Source organism: Ursus arctos, unplaced genomic scaffold (assembly GCF_023065955.2).
Source record: "Ursus arctos isolate Adak ecotype North America unplaced genomic scaffold, UrsArc2.0 scaffold_14, whole genome shotgun sequence".
Taxonomy (NCBI): Eukaryota; Metazoa; Chordata; class Mammalia; order Carnivora; family Ursidae; genus Ursus; species Ursus arctos.
This window is the reverse complement of record NW_026622808.1, coordinates 13,979,934-14,002,438: the sequence shown is the minus strand read 5'-3', so window position 1 is coordinate 14,002,438 and position 22,505 is coordinate 13,979,934. Positions and strand designations below refer to the sequence as shown.

Sequence of the window (22,505 nt, the reverse complement as noted above, 5' to 3'; positions counted from 1 at the left end):
TCATTTTACCTGTCTTTGAACTTCTCTTGTATGTTGAGTTCTAGTATGTTACAAAATTAAGTTTGATTTCCTCCTATTAATTTATCTCATGTCAATGTAATTCTTAGACCAGCCAGAAGTATCTTTAAGCATATAGGAAAAATCTTCCTCCCCAGCACTTTTGGCAAGCCCACCAGGAGACCTCACCAGCTAGACACGGTTCACCCCAAAGCTGTTGCAGTAGGAAGATCCTAGGACGTCTGACAAGAGTTGGCAGAAAGTAAGAATTCTTATGTCAGAGTCTTGCATGTCTGTCTCCACAGTCCAGTGGAAGCAGTGGTCAAAGTACCCCATTCTTTTTTTCTTCTCTAAATTTAGATTAGCAGGAAAAAATATTAGTGAAACCAGTTCCCTGGGTTTAGTAACTCTAGAGGTCCTTTTTCTCTCAGAGATGGTCATACTTTGTCTGTTGTGTTGTTTGTCGTAAGAAAGGAAACCATAGGGCAGAACACATATAAGCCTGTTGTTCAAGCCAACTTCATAGACTGGTGAGTTATAGTTCTCACCAGACGGTATCTTTTTAGACAAACGTGGCTTTGGGTTAACATGCACATGAGGTAAAGGCTGTTGCTAAGGGACAGGTGGAAGCTAAAGCTACAAAATTGATGGGTAAAAAAAAAGTAGAGGGGCGCCTGGGTAGCGCAGGCGTTAAAGCGTCTGCCTTCGGCTCAGGGCGTGATCCCGGTGTTCCGGGATCGAATCCCGCATCGGGCTCCTCCTCTGGGAGCCTGCTTCTTCCTCTCCCACTCCCCTGCTGTGTTCCCTCTCTCGCTGGCTGTCTCTCTGTCACATAAATAAATAAAATCTTTAAAAAAAAAAAAGTAGAAAGGTATTTATTTGGCTCTAAGAGACCCAAGGCTCAGGTAAAGCTGTTAATGCGCACATAAGAAAAACTCTTGTCTTGTTCTATATCCTGAGAACATGGCTTTGCGACCAGTGAGAACATTCGCTCTGGTCCCCACCATCTGGAAGGTGCACTTACTGGGGTGCACCTTGGCATCTAGTTGAATAGGCGGGGGTTCCAACCAGCACTTTTTATTTGGCCATGCCAACTCTCAGGGGGAAACGTCATAAAGTGTCCCAGTCCATAATGGATCTTTGTCATTTCATTCTTCCTTATTTTGTGGGTGAGCACCTGCCCAGTGTCTCACAGCTTAGAGGGTTTGTGACTGGAGGTGTCTCATGTTCTCATGGGAAGTCGGACTACACCATCCTTACTGCTTAAGCAATTAAGGTCTTTGCTTTCTTAGACTCTCCTGTGAGTGAACTTTCTGGATCTTATGAATGCTGCATATTTCATAGTCTCTTGTGTAAGGCCTCTTTGGGCCACAAAAAGGCTTAATGGTTTGGATTGCTACTGGTGATCCTACTCATCAGTGGCCAGAGGGCAGGTCTTTGATTTGGCTGTATTTGAGAGAAGAATGCAAAAATTTAGAGAGTTGTCACCCTAAATTATTTATTGGCACCTGTGGAGAGTACTAGCACAAAGAAATGTAATAACTAGCCTTAGGGACTCCCTCAACAAGATGAAAGAACAGAGATTAGAACAAAAATTAAATTAAATTCCCCTCCTCAAAATCCGGCCTCATCTGCTTGCTTTACTTCCCTTCGGTCTCTGGGCCGAGGGTCCGCAGGCGCTCGTGTAAATGCTGGAAGTCAGAAGCACCTGGACACACCGTGCCCGCTTCTGGTCTTCCAACGTAATGTTCTCTGTGGATCTATCCTGGGCCCCCAGCCAAAGAATTCTTGTCCCTTGGATAGCAGCAGATCTTTTCAGCAGATTATACCAAATTTAGAGAAGAATTAGAAAGATCAGTGGCTATTCACAAGTCCCCTCTCTGCCATCACACAGGAAACCGATGACCAGAATTTCTCCTAGGCTCTCCCACAAATGACCAATTGAGGGCTGATGTTCAGAGGCAGAAAGGAGAGGAGAATGAAATTCCATTATGCCCCCTCCTTTCCAAACCCAGACCCACTGTTTATTGATCCCTCCTCTCCCAGGGGTAGCTGTTGCTTTCTTGCTTGGCTCATTTTGTCTGCCGGACTGGGACAGGCAGGTTGTCAGTTCTCCCTTATAGCTCTCTTGGGGAGCGACTCTGTATCTTGGGAAGGTAGTATCCTTTGCACGCTCCTTAGGAGGGGGGATAGCTTATTCAATACTGCCAGCAGTGTTTACTGTTTCTCTTGGCTGAAAACTGACAAGATATTCAAAAGAATTTTGTTTTTACGTAGCTCTTTAGTCAAAATTTTGGCCACACTGGAAGCTGATATTTTGAGCCTGATAGGAATGTAGGATTTCTCTCCTGAGCTAAAATAAAACTAGGTACACAAGGAAAGAGGTAAATTGAGGATAATGTAGTTGGATGGGGAGATAAACCTATGATGTCATTTAAGTTGCAATGCAATCTTTAAAGTCTTTGCAAAACTAGAAAACAGCCCCAGAATTGTCCAGAAACAAATCAAAGTCCTCCAACCTGTCCTTTTGACCAACTTCAAAACCTCTCCTCTTTATCTCAAAAGGCTTGTAAAGTATTGTGAAAAACCAAAGTCCTTGGAGAAACTTGGATACTCTGCCTCTGCAATGTAGACTTTCCACCCACATCTTCTCTAGGATCTACCTAGGGCCATTCCCTGAAATACAAACTTTAGGGAGATGTTTCTCATCACAAAAAAAAAAAAAAAAAAAGAGAGAGAGGAAGTAACTGGAAATCGGACAAATGAAACATCCTCTCCACTAATCCCGGGGACTGTAAGGTCTCTGCATCTGTTCCTATATGTCTAGATACGTGCTGTATGGTATTTTTCTACCTCTGAAGGGTAATGCCGAAACTAATGTGTGGAAGAGCTCTGTTTATCTGGTTTGAAGGCAGGCACTGATAAGGGTTGGCTCTTCTAAAACTTTCAGAAATACAAAAACTGACCCAAATGTTTTCCAGCTTCATGTGATCTAGACTTAACCTTAAATAAATAATTGAAATAGGCATGTCTTTAGTTAATAACATTAAATATAAAACTTTTATCCTTGGGACACCTGGGTGGGTCAGTCGGTTAAGCATCTGCCTTCAGCTCAGTTCATGATCCTGGGGTCCTGGGATTGAGTCCTGCATCAGGCTCCTTGCTAAGTGGGGAGCCTGCTTCTCCCTCTGCCTGCTGCTTCCCCTGCTGTACACACGTGTTCTCTCTCTCTGACAAATAAATAAATAAAATCTTTAAAAACAAAACAAAAACTTTTATCCTCCCCAGGTTTAATAATCAAATAAGTTCATGGTTCACTCTGTTGCAGAATTTGCCAGCAAACGTAACTTTGAACGATGGCTAGTTTTTGCTAATATTTCATGAAGAATTCCTGGGTAGTCTAAATGTAATTGCCAGAAGCAAACTATCTATATAGATGTAACAGTTTTTAGGTGAACTTTCTAGCAATAATTATGTTTTACAGTATGTCCACTTAAATAGCTTCCCAAATCTCTTTGGTAACTCCCATCCTTAGACTTTTGCTATGTTAAACAAACAAACAAACAAATAAATAAAAAAAGCTAAGAATTTGCTATGTTAAATTAAATGATGGGAGTTCACCGAATAACAAATATTTGCAAATAAAATTAAATACTGAAACATTTAACTGCTAAACAAGTCCAAGTTTACCTACTTTTGTCTGTTGGTAAACACATCTTGTGCTTTACTAGAAGAGCATACTGTTTCTAGAAATTATGAAATGTGTTCATAAGTTTGTCAATTTAAAGAATGCTGATGTAATGACTCACAAGTGCTCACTACTTAGTTTTCACTAGGAATTGGAGTGTCTAAAAGTTAAGAATTATAATTAATATATATAATTAAAGCTTCTGCAAATAACAACAGCATCAACTCTGTATGTAAGGGAAGTAGAATATATTTTGGTGAGAAAAAGGCCATGAGGAATGGAGATGCATTTTTATTGAGGGAAACTAATTTTGTTTTAAAGTAAAGCTGATTATTTCTCAATGGGAAAGAGAACAAGGGGCAAACTAAGACACAGGAAGTTGTAGGTTCATGAGAAAGGAATCTTGGGAAAGGAACTTTCAGTGTGATCAAGAGATAAGATGGAATGGATTTCTTATAAGGTTTTTTTTTTTTTAAAGATTTTATTTATTTATTTGACAGAGATAGAGACAGCCAGCGAGAGAGGGAACACAAGCAGGGGGAGTGGGAGAGGAAGAAGCAGGCTCATAGTGGAGGAGCCTGATGTGGGGCTCAATCCCAGAACGCCGGGATCACGCCGTGAGCCGAAGGCAGATGCTTAACCGCTGTGCCACCCAGGCGCCCCTCTTATAAGGTTTTTAAAAATAAGCTTTAATATTAATAGTACACTTAGGTAAAACTGCAACTTAATTTTCTTTTATCTGCTAAAAGGATGAATTTTTCTTGGAACTATTGGTATGCTCCTGATACGAAATTATAAAATATTTTTTATCTTTTAATGGTCTATGCCTAGAAAACAAGGATTTTGTTTTGTCAACATAATTACCTGTGTTTATCAGGTCTTTGATTACCTAAGAAAACTGAATATTTTCTTATTTTATTTATTTGACAGAGAGAGAGCACAAGCAAGCACACACAGAGGCAGAGGGAGAAGCAGGCTCCCCGCTGAGCAGGGAGCCCAATGTGGGGCTCGATCCCAGGACCCTGGGATCATGACCTGAGTGGAAGGCTGACTTAACTGACTGAGCCACCCGGGCGCCCCAAAACTGAATCTTTTCAATATTAAAAGTTAAGTTTTGCTAACAACCATGTCACCTTTTGTATTTGCCTTTTTAATCTTTTTTTTTTTAAGATTTTATTTATTTATTCGACAGAGATAGAGACAGCCAGCGAGAGAGGGAACACAGGCAGGGGGAGTGGGAGAGGAAGAAGCAGGCTCCTAGCAGAGGAGCCTGATGTGGGGCTCGATCCCATAACGCCGGGATCACGCCCTGAGCCGAAGGCAGATGCTTAACCGCTGTGCCACCCAGGCGCCCCTGCCTTTTTAATCTTTTATTGTCACTTTGGTTCATAACCAATGTGCTGTTTCACAGTGTGACCTATGGCCCTCTTTGACTAAGTGCTTCAAAACTCCTTTTGATGTTTCTGACAAACTTCCCAAAATCAAATTCTAAATGAAGTCTTCTTGACCTGGAAGAAAACTTAGGATTTCCCCTGAGGGTCCCTAGAACATTCCAGAGGACTTTATGTTAAACTAATTAGGCTTACTGGATACATTAAACTACACGGAAAACTGTCAAATAATAAGGAATACTAAGGCTTCTTTACGCTTTATTTGTATGAATACAAAATAGAAATTCTAGAAGTTCTAGAAATTATATGAAACTCCTAGACATCCGATATGTCCTGGAATGTTATCACTTGCAGTGCTAGTTACCGAAGTGTTTAGTGTCACAGAAATAACCAAATCTCTGTGTCAGCTGCAGCAGAATGAACCCTCGTCTGATCCGCGGCCATTTCTGAGTCTTTGTCATTTATAGCTACTGTTTTGCTCTGACGCTTTTGCAAAAGTACTTCATTTTCAAGGAGATTCACAGAAAGGACTTTTGACAAGACAGGTTTCTGATAACCTTAGGATTACGGAACCGAACTGTGTGAGCATTACTGAACTAGCGGGAAAACCAGATTCAAACAGAAGAATAACATGGGACTGAATGAACAGAGAAGGATAATTATAGTTTTTATGACTCTTGTTTGAAACATTACTGTTTAATGTCTGCTATTACAGATAGAAACTTTCCCTTAAGCTAAAATATAGGTTTGCAAACAAACGCCGTCACCAACGAGACCCCAAGACCTGACACTTCTACTGGCCACCAGCTTGCACTCACTACAGTCCTGAAGTTCTTCTTTCTGGCTTATTTCTTCACTCAGACAAATGAAGCCCCAAACCAGCCCTGAGGTGGCAGTGACTGCCCTGACAAGACCTCCAGTGGGCCCAGACCAGGTTGAACTAAACCCCTCACACCTGCACAGATGGACCGAAGAGGGACCTCTGGGATGCCTGACAATTACCTTTACCTCATTAGAATACTAAAGTCTCCATGCAGGGAGAAGCACAAGCCTCATTCACATAACATACAATGTATGTATAGGCGTGTGGCCTGAGGGCGCACACACGACCTTATGCCTGCTTCGACATACGATTTCCCTATTGAAATATCCACCCTAGGGGCGCCTGGGTGCTAAGTGTCTGACTTTGCCTCAGGTCGTGATCTCAGGGTCCTGGGATTGAGCCCCACGCGGGGCTCTCTGCTCAGTGGGGAGTCTGCTTCTCCCTCTCCCTCTGCGCCCCCTGTCCCCACTTGTGTTCTCTCTCAAATAAATAAATAAAATAAAACAAAATAAAACAAAATAAAATAAAATAAACAAAATCTTTAAAAAATATATGTACCCTAACCCTAAACAAAAGGAACCCATCCACCCTTGTTCTGGAAGTTATTCCCCACGATCTACTTATTTGCTGCAAATAAAGTTTCCTCTGTGCAAAACCTCACCCGGGGCAGTTTCTATGTGCATCACCAAGAAGCAAAATCATGTTAACTCGGTTGCAAATTTGGTAACTGAGATGGGACTGTTGTCTTTCTGAGGTTCTGCTCTCAAGTTCCCTGGTTTCTGCTGCGACCAGGGACAGATTCACGTTAGTCTAATCACAATATGGAAAATAATTTTTTTTCTCCCTACCTGATCCCCCAAATTTGGAAACTTAATGAGTACAGGTGACCTTGAACAATGCAGAGATTAGGGGAGCAACCCACTGCACAGTTAAAAATCCATATATATCCTTTGACTCCCCTAAAACTTAACTACTAATAGTTGACCAAAAGCCATACCAATAACAAATAATTGATTAAAATGTATATTGTGTATTATGTATATTATACACTGTTTTCTTATAGTCAAGTATGCTAGAAAAAAGAAAATGTTTTTAATAAAATCATAAGAAAAAATTTAAAGTATCGTTTTTCTATTTTTTTAAAATATCCACATATAAGTGGACCCAAGCAGTTCTAACTTGTGTTGTTCGAAGGGTGAACTCTATTTGTATTTTCATGACAATATAGTTCTTTGCACAAGTTCAGTAAGAATCTGTTCTCTTTGTAACAGGGCACAATTGGAAACACTTGTTATACTACCAAGGCTGGAATGGAGTGTCATATTTGAGAGAGACTGCATACGTTCAGATGTGACCAGACCAGTCAACCAAGATTGGCTTTATGGAGTCAACAGAGTCACTTGGAAAGGTCAGCCTGATGCCTTGCTTACAGGGTTCCCAGCTTCCTTCCCGGGTCCGTAAGGACGGTCACTTCCTGGCAGAGGCAGAAATCCCAGGATATTTTGGGGACCTCAAGAAGAGAGGAATTCACCTGAATTTATATGTACTGCAGGCCAAGTGTGATTGCAAGTCCTTGGCATGGCTTCTTAGCCTTGAGAAGCTTTTAAATTTTCCAATCTGAGACTCCTTAAGAGAAGATCAGCAAAGGAGATTTAAAGGGGTCTATGTGGTCAATCACTATGCTTTCTGCATTTACGTAAACAATCAGGCTGAGTTTATTAAAACTAGACTTGGTCTACAGATTAGTCTTGCCGTAGTTATGTGACAGCAACACACCTTTGTGGATATTAGATTCTAGTTCCGAGTAATTGTCTTTGACCATTTGTTATTTGCAAGCAACAAATTGAATTTACTGTCCTGAATTTTTCTGCTTTCCTCAAAAGAAAACATGCAAAAATAAAATCTACTGACTTAGAGACGCATACACTGATATTCACCCAGACACAGGAGGCTTGTCCTTGGAGTCATTGCAAGTGGGATGTCTGGCACGAAGGCTTCCTCCAGGTCTTGGTCTGGGTGTCCTTTAGAATATGTAAGTGGCTGTGCAATCGCCTATGCATTTTATATATATTTTATAATTAAATACTAGGAAATCAGTTATAACTTAACACAATGCCACATTAAAGGAAAAATGTCAAAATCGATGAATAAAGAAAGATGTTTCCTATTCAACAGGAATCCAATTAGAAACTCTCAGCAATGCTAGAATAGGTGGCAACCTGCAGAGCCTGATGATGGGAACATCAGAAAGGAATGTTCATTAAGGAACATACAAAGAGTGCATAGTGAACCTTTCCCCCAATTAATTTTGGTGAAAAGGAGTCCCATTACCCCGCTACTAGGTGACACCCCATCCAGAGCCACCAGAGGAAAAAAATACATCAGAATTATATAGAAAAAAGTTGCCTATATTCACAGCTAAAAGTATAATGGGAGATCCATAAAGAACTAGAAAATAAGCAAAGAATAAGATTTTTGGTAAGTTTCCAGAATGCAAGCACAATACGAAAGTAAATCCTATCCACTTGAATCACTAACAATAACAGTTCAAAAGAAACTTTAGAAGATGGGAGGAGGAGAAGATGGCGGTGGAGTAGGAGGACCTTAGGCTCACCTCGTCCCGGGAATACAACTAGATAACTACCAAATCATCCTAAAGGCCCCAGAAATCGACCTGAAGACTCACAAAACAAACTCCACAACTAAAGGTAGAAAAGAGGCCACATCGGAGAAGGCAGGAAGTGTGGAGCTGTGGTTTGGGAGAGATGGTGGCTGTGACAGTGGGGAGGGAGCTGCTGTCATGAACAGCAAGACACAGACTAGCACCAAGAGGAATGCACGGGGAACATGAATTCCCATAACAATTGGCATGGAAAGTGAGTGGGTCCAAATTTCGTGAGTTCTTGCAACCAGGGGGGCTTAAAGCTCGGAGTTTTAAAGGTCGGCATGCTTGTCTCTGCAAGAGCTCAGAGAACACTGGTAGGCAGACAGACTGCAGACCTACAGCATCTGAAGAGCTCCTGGGACACACAGCAGGAGCTCAGTTGCTCATCTAGGAGCAGGTCCCGGAGGGGCAGCATTCACAGAGAGATGCCTCCAAGAACACAGGAGCTGGCTGGTGCCGTTTTCCTCCCTGCCCCTCAGCATAAGCACAGAGCCACTTGCAGGAACTAGCGCGGTGCTGACACTCGCTACCTAACTTGCTTACACCAAGCCTCCACACCCTGGAACCACCGTTCACAGTCATGCTTCCCTCAGTCCCAATGCAGCAAGGCGGGCTGCCCCAGAAGACCAGCCCAAACCCCTGCTCACGCCTCATCTCTCCACTAAGGAGTTTTGTGGAGCCTTGGTTCTGACAGCAGTGGTGACAGGTCTCATTTCACAAGCAGACCAGAGCACACCTACTTAAAACCACATCAGGCCACGGACCAAACACTCCCCACAACAGTCAAAGAAGGCCTTGCAGATGACTGGCCCAAAGGATAAAGCAGCCAGGACAAAAGAGCAGAGCATACTCAGCACAGACTGGAGACACTCCTGGAAGCACCAGGCCAGGGGAACAGGGGGACACTACACTGCAGGGCACTACACGACCTCCTCTTCATAAAGCCGCTACCCTCAAGAACAGCAGACATAGCTGACTTTCTTACCACAGAGAAACGGGCTCAGAGACTTAGACAAAATGAGGTGACACAGGAATTTGTCCCAGATGAAAGAACAGGACAAGGCCATGGCCAGAGATCCAAGCAAAACAGATACAAGTAACATGCCTGATGGAGAATGTAAAAGTACTCATCCTGAGGATACTCACTGGCCTTAAGAGTGAAGGACATCAGTGAGACCATTAACACAGAAATAAGGAATAAGATAGCAGAGATAAAGGGCTCAATAAACAAAACAAGAAATACGCTTGATGGAATGAACAGCAGACTAGACAAAGCAGAGGTCTGAATTAATGACCAGAAGACAGAGTAATGGAAAGTAACCAAACTGAACAAAAGGGGAGAATTATGCAAAATGAGAACAGACTTCAGGAACCCATCAAACATAATGACATTCATATTATAGGAGTCCCAGAAGAAGGAGAGAGAAAAGGGGGCAGAGAATATATGTGACGAAATAATACCTGCAAATGTCCATAATCTGAGGAAGGAAACAGGCAGATCCAGGAGGCACAGAGCACTGCCAACAAAATCAACAAAAGCAAATCCACACCAAGACATATTGTAATTAAAGTGCCAAAAGATAGTTATAAAGAAAAAATAGTAAAAGCAGCAAGACGAAAGAAGACAGTTACATACAAAGGACCCCCCCCCCCATAAGGCTTCCTTTATTTTAGCAGAACCTTTCTAGGCCAGAAGGGAGTGGTGTGATATATTCCAAGTGCTGAGTGGGAAAAACCCGCAGCCAGCAACAGTCTACCCAGCAGGGCTATCATTCAGAACAGAAGAAGAGAGAGACAGTTTCCCAGATGAACTGAAGGAGTTCATGACCACTAAACCAGCCCTGTAAGAAGTATTAAGGGGGACTTTCTGAGAGAAAAGGAAAGATAAAAAATGACAATATGAAGGTAGGAAACAAAAGCAGTAAAAGTGAGTATTTCTGCAAAACATGAGTTAAGGAACTCAGAATAAAAGGATGTAAAATATGAGATCATATACCTAAAATGTGGGGAGGAGAGGTGTCGGGTTTGGCCAGCAAACCCTGAGGCGACGAATGAAAAGATCACTCCAGACACCTTAGCAGGAGAAAGGAAAGGGCATGGGAACCAGACGCTCTAGTGGTGAAAGGTCCTGAGCCAGACTCTGTCTCCACCTTTATTGTGAATGTGATCAATACAGCAAGGGAATGAGAAAAACAAGAAGGAATGTGAAGCTGTAACAATCAGGACAGTGGCATAGGGAGTATTGTGTGCCCAGAACAAGCCATGCTCTGACAGGCGAGCAGACAGGAAGTATGTGGAGTGCGTGACCCCCAAAGAGAATGTTTCTCCTACGCTCTCCTGGATTGAGCTGCAACGCGGAGCTGGCTTTTAAAGGGGGCCCAGTTTTCTGGACACTCCTTTGCTTTTCAACAGGCCTCACCCAGGGAGGCATGTGTTTATTAAATCTTATCTAGCCAGGCACTGTGAATTTCCACAGAAAGAAGTCAAGAGTTGGTCCAAAACACCATGAGGAAGAGGTAACATACAAACCTAATGGTAGGCACAAATCAAAATCCACTAACAAATATGCAAAGAATAAAAAGAAATCCAGGGGCGCCTGGGTGGCGCAGTCGTTAAGCGTCTGCCTTCGGCTCAGGGCGTGATCCCGGCGTTATGGGATCGAGCCCCACATCAGGCTCCTCCGCTGGGAGCCTGCTTCTTCCTGTCCCACTCCCCCTGCTTGTGTTCCCTCTCTCGCTGGCTCTGTCAAATAAATAAATAAAATCTTTAAAAAAAATAAAAAAATAAAAAGAAATCCAAATATGTCCCTAAAGAAAACCAGCAAACCATAAAAGAAAGAAGGGATCAGAAAAAATTCTTCAGAAACAACCACAAAACAAGTAATAAGATGGCAATAAATACATATCTACCAATAATTCCTTTGAATGTCAAGGACTAAATGCTCTGATCAAAACACACATGGTGACAGAATGGAGAAAAATAAGATCCGTCGACATGCTGCCTACAAGAGACTCGCTTTTAGACCTGAAGACAGCTACAGATTGAAAGACAGGGATGGAGAAACATTTATCATGCAAATGGATGTCAAAAGAAAAGCAGAGTAGAAATACCTATATGGGACAAAATAGACTTTAAAACAAAGACTATAACAAGAGACAAAGAGGAAGATCGGTAGGGGAAGAAAAGGAAAAAGAAAGGGGGGTAATCAGAAGGGGGAATGAAGCATGAGAGACTGTGGACTCTGAGAAACAAACTGAGGGCTTCAGAGGGGAGGGGGGTGGGGGAATGGGATAGACCGGTGATGGGTAGTAAGGAGGGCACGTGTTGCATGGTGCACTGGGTGTTATACGCAACTAATGAATCAACGAACTTTGCATCGGAAACCAGGGATGTACTGTATGGTGACTAACATAATATAATAAAAAAACAATAAAAAAAAAAAAAAAAAAAAACAAGAGACAAAGAGGGCACCTGGGTGGCTCAGTCGGTTAAGCGTCTGCCTTTGGCTTAGGTCATGATGGTCCTGGGATCAAGTCCCTCATTGGACTCCCCACTCAGTGGGGAGTCTGCTTTTCCCTCTGCTCCCTGCCACCTCCCCCCCCCGTGGCTCGTGCTTGCTCGCTGTCTCAGAAAAATAAAAAATATTTTTAAAAAAAGAGATGAAAAAGGACACTATATAATAATACAGGAAACAATACAACAAAATACAATTGTAAATGTCTATGCACCCAACAATATATATGCACTATATATCTGGAAGCACCCAAATATATAAAACAGTTAATAACATACCTAAAGGAACTAACCAGTAATAACCCAGTAACCGTAGTGGACTTTAACAGCCTACTTACATCAATGGACAGATCATCTAAGCAGAAAATCAATAAGGAAACAATGGCTTTAAATGACGCAGTGGAATAGATGGACTTAAAAGACATATTAAGAAATTCCATCCTTAGGGGCGCCTGGGTGGCGCAGGCATTAAGCATCTGCTCTCGGCTCAGGGCGTGATCCCGGAGTCCTGGGATCGAGCCCCACATCAGGCTCCTCCGCTGGGAGCCTGCTTCTCCCTCTCCTACTCCCCCTGCTTGTGTTCCCTCTCTCACTGGCTGTCTCTATCTCTGTCAAATAAATAAATAAAATCTTAAAAAAAAAAAAAAGAAATTCCATCCTTAAACAGCAGAATACACATTATTTCCAAGTACACGTGGAACATTCTCCAGAATAGATCACATATTAGCCCACAAAACAAGCCTCGACAAATTCAAGAAGACTGATACTAAATCATGCATCTTTTCTGACCGCAGTACTATGAAGTTAGCCACAAGAAGAAACCTAGAAAGACCACGTATATATGGAGGTTAAATATGAATGGGTTAAACAGGAAATAAAAGAAATAAAGCACACAGAAACAAATGAAAATAAAAACACAGTGTTTCAGAACCTTTGGAACAGAGCAACAGTGATTCTAAGAGGGACATCTATACCAATACAGGCCTACCTCAAGAAGCAAGAAAGATCTCAGAGAACAACCACCTAACTTTACCACTAAAGGAGCTAGAAAAAGAACAAGCAAAACCTAAAACCAGCAGAAGGGAGGAAATAATAAAGATTAGAGCAGGGGGGAAAATTAGAGCAGAAATAAATGACATACAAACTTAAAAAACAATAGAACATATTAATGAAACAAGGAGATGGTTCTTTGAAAAGATCAATAACACTGACAGACCTCTAGCCAGACGCATCAAGACAAAAAGAGAAAAGACCCAAATAAATAAACTCACAAATGAGAGAGGAGAAATAACAACCACTACAGAAATAGAAGCAATTGTAAGAAAATATTAGGACAAATTATATGCCAACAAACTGGACAACATAGAAGAAATGGATAAATTCCTAGAAACATATAAACAACCAAACATGAAACAGGAAAAAATAGAAAATTCAAACAGACCTATAACCAGCAAAAAAATAAAAAATAAAATAAATTGTATCAGTAATAAAAAAAAAAAAACTACCAACAAACAAACTTCCAGGACCAGATGGCTCCACAGGCAAATTCTACCCAATATTTAAAGAAGAGTTAATACCTACTCTTCTCAAACTACTCCAAAAAATAGAAGAGGGAAGAAAACTTCACCCTATGAAGCCAGCATTAAAACCAGATAAAGACACCACAAAAAAAGAGAACTATAGGCCAATATCTCTGATGACCATAGAAGCAAAACTCCTCAACAAAATACTAGCAAACCAAATCCAACAATATCTTTATAAAAATCATTCATCACCATCAAGTGGGATTTATTCCAGGGTTGCAAGGTGGTTCAATATTCACAAATCAACACGATATATCACATTAATAAGAGAAAGGACAAGAACCATATGATCATCTCAATAGATGCAGAAAAAGCATTTACCAAAGTACAACAACCATTCGTGATAAAAACACTCAACGAAGTAGGTTTAGAGGGAATGTACCTCAGCATAATAAAGGCCATATACGAAAAACCCACAAGGGCGGCTGGGTGGCTCAGTCACTTGGGCATCTGCCTTTGGCTCAGGTCATGATCTCAGGGTCCTGGGATTGAGCCCCATATCAGGCTCCCTGCTCAGCAGGGAGTCGGCTTCTCCCTCTCCACCTGCCCTTCCCCCCTGCTCATGCTCTCGTGCTCTTGCACTCTCCTCAAATGACTAAATAAAAACTTTAAAAAAACAAAAACAAAAACCCACAGCTAATATCATCCTCAATGGGGAAGAAGTAAGAACTTTTCCCCTAAGGTCAGGAACATGACAGGCATGTCCACTCTCACCACTTTTTTTTTTTTTTAAAGATTTTATTTATTTATTTATTCAACAGAGATAGAGACAGCCAGCGAGAGAGGGAACACAAGCAGGGAGAGTGGGAGAGAAGAAGCAGGCTCCTAGCGGAGGAGCCTGATGTGGGGCTCGATCCCGTAACGCCGGGATCACGCCCTGAGCCGAAGGCAGACGCTTAACCGCTGTGCCACCCAGGCGCCCCCACTCTCACCACTTTTATTCGACATAGTACTGGAAGTCCCAGCCTCAGCAATCAGACAACAGGGTGAAACAAAAGGCATCCATCAGTAAGGAAGAAGTAAAACTGTCACTATTTGCAGATGACATGATACTCTACATAGTAAACCTAAAAGACTGCACCAAAAAACTGCCAGAACTGATAAGCAATCTCAGGGAAGTGGCAGGGTCCAAAATAACGTACGGAAATTTGTTGCGTTCCCATATACCAAAAAGGAAATAGCGGAAAGAGAAATTAAGAAAACTATCCCATTTACACTTGCAACAAAATAATAAGATACAGAAGAAACACAGGAATAAACCTAACCAAAGAGGTGAAAAGACCTACACTCTGAAAACTAAAACACAGATGGAAGAAATTGAGGACAATGCAAAGAAATGGAAAGACATCCCATGCTCGTGGACTGGAAGAACAAACACTGTTACAATATCTATACTACCCAAAGCAATCTACACGTTTGATGCAATCCCTATCAAATACCAATGGCATTTTCACAGAACTAGAAACAACCACCCTAAAATTTCAATGGAACCACAAAAGACCTCCAATAGTCAAAGCAGGCTTTAAAAAGAGGCAAACCTGGAGGCATCACAATTCTGGGCTTCAAGTTATGTCACAAGATTGTAGTAATCAAAACAGTGTGGTACTCACATACAAGTAGACAGATCAATGGAACACGATGGAAACATCTAGAAATAAAACCACAATGATATGGTGAATTCATCTTCGACAAAGCAGGAAAGAACATCCAATGGGAAAAGGACAGTCTCTTCAACAAACGGTGTTGGGAAAACTGGACAGCAACACGCAAAAGAAAGAAACTGGACCGCTTTCTCACACCACAAAAATAAATTCAAAACAGATTAGCGACCTAAACGTGAGATCTGAAACCACAAAAATCCTAGAAAAGAGGACAGGCAGTAATTTCTCTGACATCAGCCACAGCAACTTTTTTCTAGGTATGTCTCTCAAGGCAAGGGAAATAAAAGCAAAAATAAACTATTGGGACTACATCCAAATAAAAAGCTTCTGCACAGCAAAGGAAACAACCAACAAAACTAATGGCCACCTACAAAATGGGAGAAGATATCTGCAAATGACGTATCCAATAAAAGGTTAGTATTCAAAATATATAAAGGAGTTATACAACTCAAGATCCAAAAAACAATGCATCTAACATATGGGCAGGGCTGCCTGGGTGGCTCAGTCAGTTAAGCCTCCGAATCTTTATTTTGGCTCAGGGTCATGAGCTCAAGCCCCACATCACTGGGCATGGTGCCTACTTAAGATTCTCTCTCCCTCCCCCCTCTCCCCACCCCCATTTGCACTCTCTCTCTCTCTCTCTCTAAATGATTAAATTAAATTAAAAATGAACAGGAGACATTAACAATTTCTCCAAAGAAGCCTACAGATGGCCAACAGACACATGAAAAGAGCTCAACATCCCTCATCATTAGGGAAATGCCAATCAAAACAGGATGGATATCACCTCACACCTGTCCAAATGGCTAAAATCAATAACACAGGAAACAACAGGTGTTGGTGAGGATGAGGAGAAAGGGGGGCTTGCACTATTGGTGGGAATGCAAACTGGTGCAGTCACTCTGGAAAACAGTATGGAGTTTTCTCGAAAAGTTAAAAATAGAGCTACCCGATGATCCCACAATTGAACTACTAGGTATTTACCCAAAAAAATACAAAAACACTAATTCAAAGGGATATATGCACCCTGATGTTTATTGCAGTATTTTTTTTTGATAGCGAAGAAATAGAAACAACCCAAGTGTCCATCAACTGATGAATGGATAAAGAAGCTGTGTATACATGCAATGGAATATTACTCAGCCATAAAAAGAAATGAAATCTTGTCATTTGCAACAACGTGAATGGAGCCAGAGAATATTATGCTGAGTGAAATAAATCAGAGAAAGAGGAAAAACAAACACCATATGATCTCAGTCAAGTGGAATTTAAGAAACAAAGAAAGGAAGGGGGGTAAAAAGAGAGACAAACCAAGAAACAGACTTTTTTTTTTTTTAAAGATTTTATTTATTTATTTGACAGAGATAGAGACAGCCAGCGAGAGAGGGAACACAAGCAGGGGGAGTGGGAGAGGAAGAAGCAGGCTCCCAGCAGAGGAGCCTGATGTGGGGCTCGATCCCATAACGCCGGGATCACGCCCTGAGCCGAAGGCAGACGCTCAACCGCTGTGCCACCCAGGCGCCCCAAGAAACAGACTTTTAACCATAGAGAACAAACTGATGGTTACCAGAGGGGAGGTGGGTGGGGGATGGGGGAAATAGGGGATGGGGATTAAGGAGGCAATCATGATGAGTACCAGGTGATTAAAATTAAAAAATAACAAAGAAAAATTTTTAGAGTCTAACCTAGAATATATGTAACTAATATTAATGACAACTTTTTAAAAAATTAATTTCTTCCTTTTCCTTTCTTTTCTTTTAAGATCTCACCTATTTCTTTGTGAGGGAGAGAGAGAGAGCACAAGCAGGGGGTGCAGTAGGCAGAGGGAGAAGTAAGCTCCCTGCTGAGCAAGGAGCCCTGTGTGGGACTCGATCCCAGGACCCCGGGATCATGACCCCAGCCAAAGACAGACACTTAACCGACTGAGCCACCCAGCCACCCCTAATGACAATTTTTCAATTTATTACAGATTTTTTAAGTCCTAAAGTATGTCTGTGAGGTAAGAGAATATATGTATTGGTCTCTGCCTCCAGTTCTTAGCAGAGCTCCTGAAATCCGTGTAAATTACAAAGTCGTAAGAGCACTGGGAGCATCTTTTATGCTAATGAGGTGACTGGGGGGCTCGTGGACGGGGGCTGGTCACCAGAAAGATCAAGCCATGACCACAGGCTTGGAAATTGCAGCCCCACACCGCATCCCTCCAGTCTCAGGAGAGGGTCTAGGATCACAGGTAATCACGGACTGTGCCTAGGTGAGGACGCCTCTAAAATCCCAACAGTACGGGGTGCGGAAAGCATCAGCTAGGTGATCGGATCCACGCCAGGAGGATGATGCACCCCAACCCCACAGGGACAGAAGCTCCTGTGCTCAGGAGCCTCCCCTGTGCACCTCTTCATCCGGCTGTTCTTCGGACCCTTCACCATATTCCTCAACACAGCGGTAACTGCAGTTGGTCCCGGAGTTCTGTGAGCAGCTCTGGCAACGAACTCCGAGGAGCGGGTGGTGGGAACCGCTGACCTGCAGCCAAGTCGGACACGTGCGGGTGACCTGGGCCCTGCTAACTGCGATAGGCTGCTGGAGCGGAGGCAGCCCTACGGACGGGACGCCAGCCGCAGGGGTGTGATGCAGTCTCCAGACACGAAGTGTCAGAGTTGAGCGAGATGCCGGACACCCAGCTCCAGCTGCGGTTGTCCGGTGCGGGGAAACAGCCGCATATCCAGTGACCGGAGTGTCGGAACTCAAGTGTCCTCTGTGAACGTGGAAAGACGTGGGGCAACCGGAGGCTTTCCAAGTACAATGTCTAACAGACACGTAAAATGAGCATAAAGGAAGCATCCGAAAATGCTCCCGGATGACATCAGAGTGGAAAGGCAGAAACGGAAGGGGCGCGTGTTCGCCGAAAGAAAACCAGACTCGTGATGACGTTCCATGAAATCCCAGACCACCCTGGGCTTTGTAGGTTTGAATTTATGAAAAACTACCTCACAAAACTGAAACTGAAGGCAAATGTCTATGAATAGCCAAGTTTTCTACAGAACAAGGGGGAGAGACGTTCCCTAAAACACATCAAGGCCTGTGAGGAACAACCAAATCGGGCCGGTGTGCAAGAGCAGTGCGTGAGAATGGAAGCCACTGACACAGGCCTCCATGCAGATGGCGGGCAGGCTCCGCCCAGTCCCGGCAGGCTCCGCCCAGTCCCGGCAGGCTCCGCCCAGTCCCAGCAGGCTCCGCCCAGTCCCGGCAGGCTCCGCCCAGTGGTGGAAATACGGGACACTTTCCCACAGAAGGTGGTGCCAGAGGTTATCTATGGGGGATGATGAACGCCCTTCATACCAACTTCACGTAGAAAAAAAACAATTTACTGCAGATTTTACAAGCAGAACACTTGCAGAAGGAGGTAAACACAAATATTCTAGGACTTGCTATTGCAAAGTTTTTTAATATAAGGGGGAAAAGACTAAGTTACAAAGGAAGGCACTGACAAACATGATTCTCTTAAAATTCAGAGGAGTCCATTCGGTAGCACCGAATAAAGGTAGGGAAAGGTAAACCACCCTCCAGGAGAAAATGCCTGCACTGCCTAAAATGACAAAGGACTCATGTCCAGAGTGTGTAAAGAAAACAAATCAACGCACAAACTAGAGCTGGGGTCTGCCAGGAAAATCTTCCACACAAGATGAAACCCCACACGCTCAGCCTCAATTATAAGAAGTCAGAACTACACGTAATCAGGGGGAAACTCTGGCTCGCACATTAGATGGAAAAAAATACATTAGGCATTTCTAGGTGCTGACATCACATGGAAGGATTAAACACAAGTACAAATGGGGGAAAGAGAGGGCATGACATTTCATACAGGCCCCCATCATATCCTAGTAAATTGAAGTTAGCCATAATCTACAATCCCACAATTTTTCTTTCAAGCGTAGAAATATTCAGGTGCATTCTGCACGTGGAACTAAAATTAAGAACGAAGTAGCGGTGACCAGCCGAGGCTCAGAAGCGCTAGAAAGGGCTGAGAGCCACACAGCACCAGTAAAGATGACTCTGGTACTGTTCGCTTAGGCAGGACCAACAGAGGCACAATCAAGCCATACGCTGCCTGGTGAGGAAAACAAGGTCGAGCTGCAGATCCAAAGAGGAGAACAGCCGTTCTGGGGCAGCGCACTGGGAGCTGCTCGCACTACAGTTTAAAAACCTCACCCCTGCAGATACGGCACTGAAGTCTTCAGTACTTGCGAACACCAGAGTCACCTGACAAGAAGGTGGGGAACCCCCTGCATATTTCCCCCAAACCTAATGAACAGGGACATTTTTTGGACTGAGACACTTTTCCCCCAGTGGACGTTCTCTGGATAAGCCCCAGACTAACACGAGTCAGCAGGAAAAGCAAGACGTGACCCATTGACTACGCTCCACAATAAAGGAGAAGAAAGGAGGGCGCCTGGGTGGCTCAGTCCTTAAAAGTCTGCCTTCGGCTGAGGGCGTGATCCTGGCGTTCCGGGATCGAGCCCCACATCGGGCTCCTCTGCTGGGAGCCTGCTTCTTCCTCTCCCACTCCCCCTGCTTGTGTTCCCTCTCTCGCTGGCTCTCTCTCTCTCTGTCAAATAAATAAATAAAATCTTAAAAAAAAAAAAAAAAAAAGGGAGGCAAAAGGCCACCCAAGAGCGAGCTGTCAGTGCTGAGCTAGACAGGACAATGCTGCCCCAGGGGACAGGCAGGCTCGACCTGAGCCCTGTGCTCCTGGGCAAACATCTCTGGAGGTGAAAGGAACTGCCTCCCCTCCCCTGCTGGGGTCTGGAAAACAGCAAGCTGCAAAAATGGCCCCTTCCCTATTCCACCAAAATAGGACTCACAGGGAAGTGTCCCCTGTTCACCCACTACTGGGCCGGGCACAGATCCCCCCAAAGCCACACTGTGCCTCATCCACGACTCGCTCAGCTGCTTGTCCCCACCGACCCACGGGCACAGAATGCCTGCTGCCCCAACGCTGGTCTGGTTTCTCTCCTTCCTCCTGACCCTGAACGTGGTGGGCCTGCCCTCTGCCCGGGCCACACACAGCCCCTCCTGGGGACAGGCTGGCCTGGCGGAAACCCAGGGGCATCATCACACCTGGTCATGCCTGCTCCTCCTTACTCCTCTCTGGAAGAGAGAAACCCCTTTTACACAACGCTGGAGACACTTGCAGGTCTTAGGCTCACAGTGTTGGCCCTTCTGATGTAGCCCCCCTGCCCTACTACACGGCCCCTGCCCCCCAGCCTCTGCCCTCATCCTTCTCCATACAAGCCTCTCCTCACTGAATTCGCATGTTTCATCCGACACTGCTGTGACCCACTGTCCGACACTGTCCCTTTCCCGCCCACACTTCCCCCAGGAGACTGTTCTGCCCACAGGTCCCTGACTGTGGGGGCCGCACTGTGACCATCCACCCAGCTGGGGAACAAGGCCCTGGGGACCTGAGCCACAAGGCCTTCCTTCCGCACAGCGGCCCCATCCTGACCCTGGGCCTTGCTGCTCATCCCCGACACAAAAGCAAAGCCCTGCTTCTGTGTCACTGGGGACGCCGGAGGCTCTCTGACATCGGACCTTGTCGCTGTTGGAAGTTCTCTGTAATAAAGTGTCCTCAGCCAAGCCCTGATTGAGCTCATCTTCCAGGTCCACCATGGGGCCCCTGACCCCCACGCCCAGGCGTTACCGCCGCCGTGGGTGGTGCTCCCCGGATACCCAGCACGCGGGGATGTCACAGGAGGTCGGAACCTCACCCCCGACCCACGACAGACGCTCGGGACGGGACCCACACGCGGGGAGGGGACAGGACGCCGGGACCCCACCCCGCACCCGAGACTGGAGGCTCAGGATGGAACCCCCAGGCCCCCAGGACGCCATGCGGCCACGTGACCAGGACACCGGCACCCCACCCCGCGGCCCACGGCAGAGACGCGGGACGGGACCCCTGGGCCCACACGCGGGGATGTGACAGGTCGCCGGTAACCACTCCACGGCCACCACAGGTTATCGGTTGGGACCACCGGGACTCTCACGAGGGCAGGGGACAGGACGCCGGACCCCACCCCGCGACCCATGGCACAGACGCCGGTCGGCACGCGCGGGACCCCCACCAGGACGGACAGGACGCCGGAAGCCCACCCCGCGGCCGAGGGCGGAGACTCCGGACGGGGCCCCGGGGTCTGGGAGACCCGGACCCGCGGCCACTTCCAGCCGAGCCCCTCCCGGTCTCACTCGGGCCCGCGACTCACCATCCCGCCGCTCCGCTCCGTGCTCTCCGTGGCACCGCAACCTGGACAAGTGCGCGCTCCGCATACACAACACCTGGGCCAACTCGGGGCGGGTGAGCACGGCCCCAGGCGGACGCAGACCGCGGCCCACGAGGGCGGGATCCCGCCCCCCAGGCCCGATTGGCAGTTTCCGGAGGATGAGCCTTTCACCACGATACGCGCCTCCGCGCTCCCATTGGGCTTTGCTTCAGGCCCTGCGACTTCATTGGACGGTAACACAGAGCCCTCCCTGCGGCCCTGATTGGACATGGCTCGGAGACTCCGCGATTCCGCGCTGTGATAGGCCAGCCTGCCGCCCTTCACGTTCTGATTGGGCAGTGGTCCCAGCACCGCCCCTGTGGTCCCAGACTGGGCAGATCTCCAAGGCCTCGCCCCCAGCATCCTGACTGACAGGCTGCCGCTACACAGGTGTCTCATCCGCCTGCCCAGAGCTTGGCTCCTCTGACTCAGTTTCTACGCGGAAGCTCCCTTGTGCGGAGCCCCATCGGGATGCGACAGAACAGATTTGTCCGTGGTGACACGGGGGTGACGTGACAGTGCAACGGTCCCCCGTGTTTAAGCACAGCTCAAGAACCGGTGACGTCACCGCAGGGAAGGCAAGTTCTCCCAGGGTTTTGACCTGACCTGACACAGGGAGGCCCCGCCCTCCATTCTCCCCCCTCGCCCCGTGTCCTCTGGCCTCAGGTCAGCTAAAGGCGTCTTGGGTCCCTCGCCCCGGTGGGATGTGGAACCCCGCGGCCCCAGCCAGGCACGGCCACAGGTGGGACACATTAGAAAACTCAGGTGTGCGTTATATTCTGCAAGGAAGGTAGGGGGCAGAGGAAGTTTGTAGTCAGTCCCTGAGACCGTGAAATGTAAAGGGATCTATTTCCTTCAGATGGTGTCGGG

General features: G+C 45.4%; 1 protein-coding gene and 1 long non-coding RNA gene across 5 annotated transcripts in view; one reads left to right on the top strand and one right to left on the bottom strand.

The window, feature by feature from the left end:
* Positions 1-10,162, top strand: part of LOC125283775 (uncharacterized) — a 49,223-nt gene extending 39,061 nt beyond the window's left edge. Inside the window, exon 4 of the long non-coding RNA XR_007191769.2 lies at positions 7,171-10,162. This is a non-coding gene — a long non-coding RNA (uncharacterized LOC125283775). The remainder of the gene's footprint in view (positions 1-7,170) is intronic.
* The window catches only part of LOC113242771 (zinc finger protein 57-like), a 38,399-nt gene extending 16,162 nt beyond the window's left edge, over positions 1-22,237 (bottom strand). For 3 of the 4 annotated variants that reach the window (XR_007191768.2, XR_007191767.2, XM_048226991.2), the window contains exon 1: positions 21,579-22,237. Coding sequence is in view for 2 of the 4 variants with exons in the window: in XM_048226991.2 (XP_048082948.1) it covers positions 21,579-22,034 (456 nt within the window). In the remaining 2 variants the exon portion in view is untranslated. Of the gene's footprint in view, positions 1-21,468 lie in introns of all 4 variants that reach the window. The other variant, XM_057312015.1, reaches the window with a different exon arrangement.
* Between the last annotated feature and the right edge of the window lie 268 nt (positions 22,238-22,505).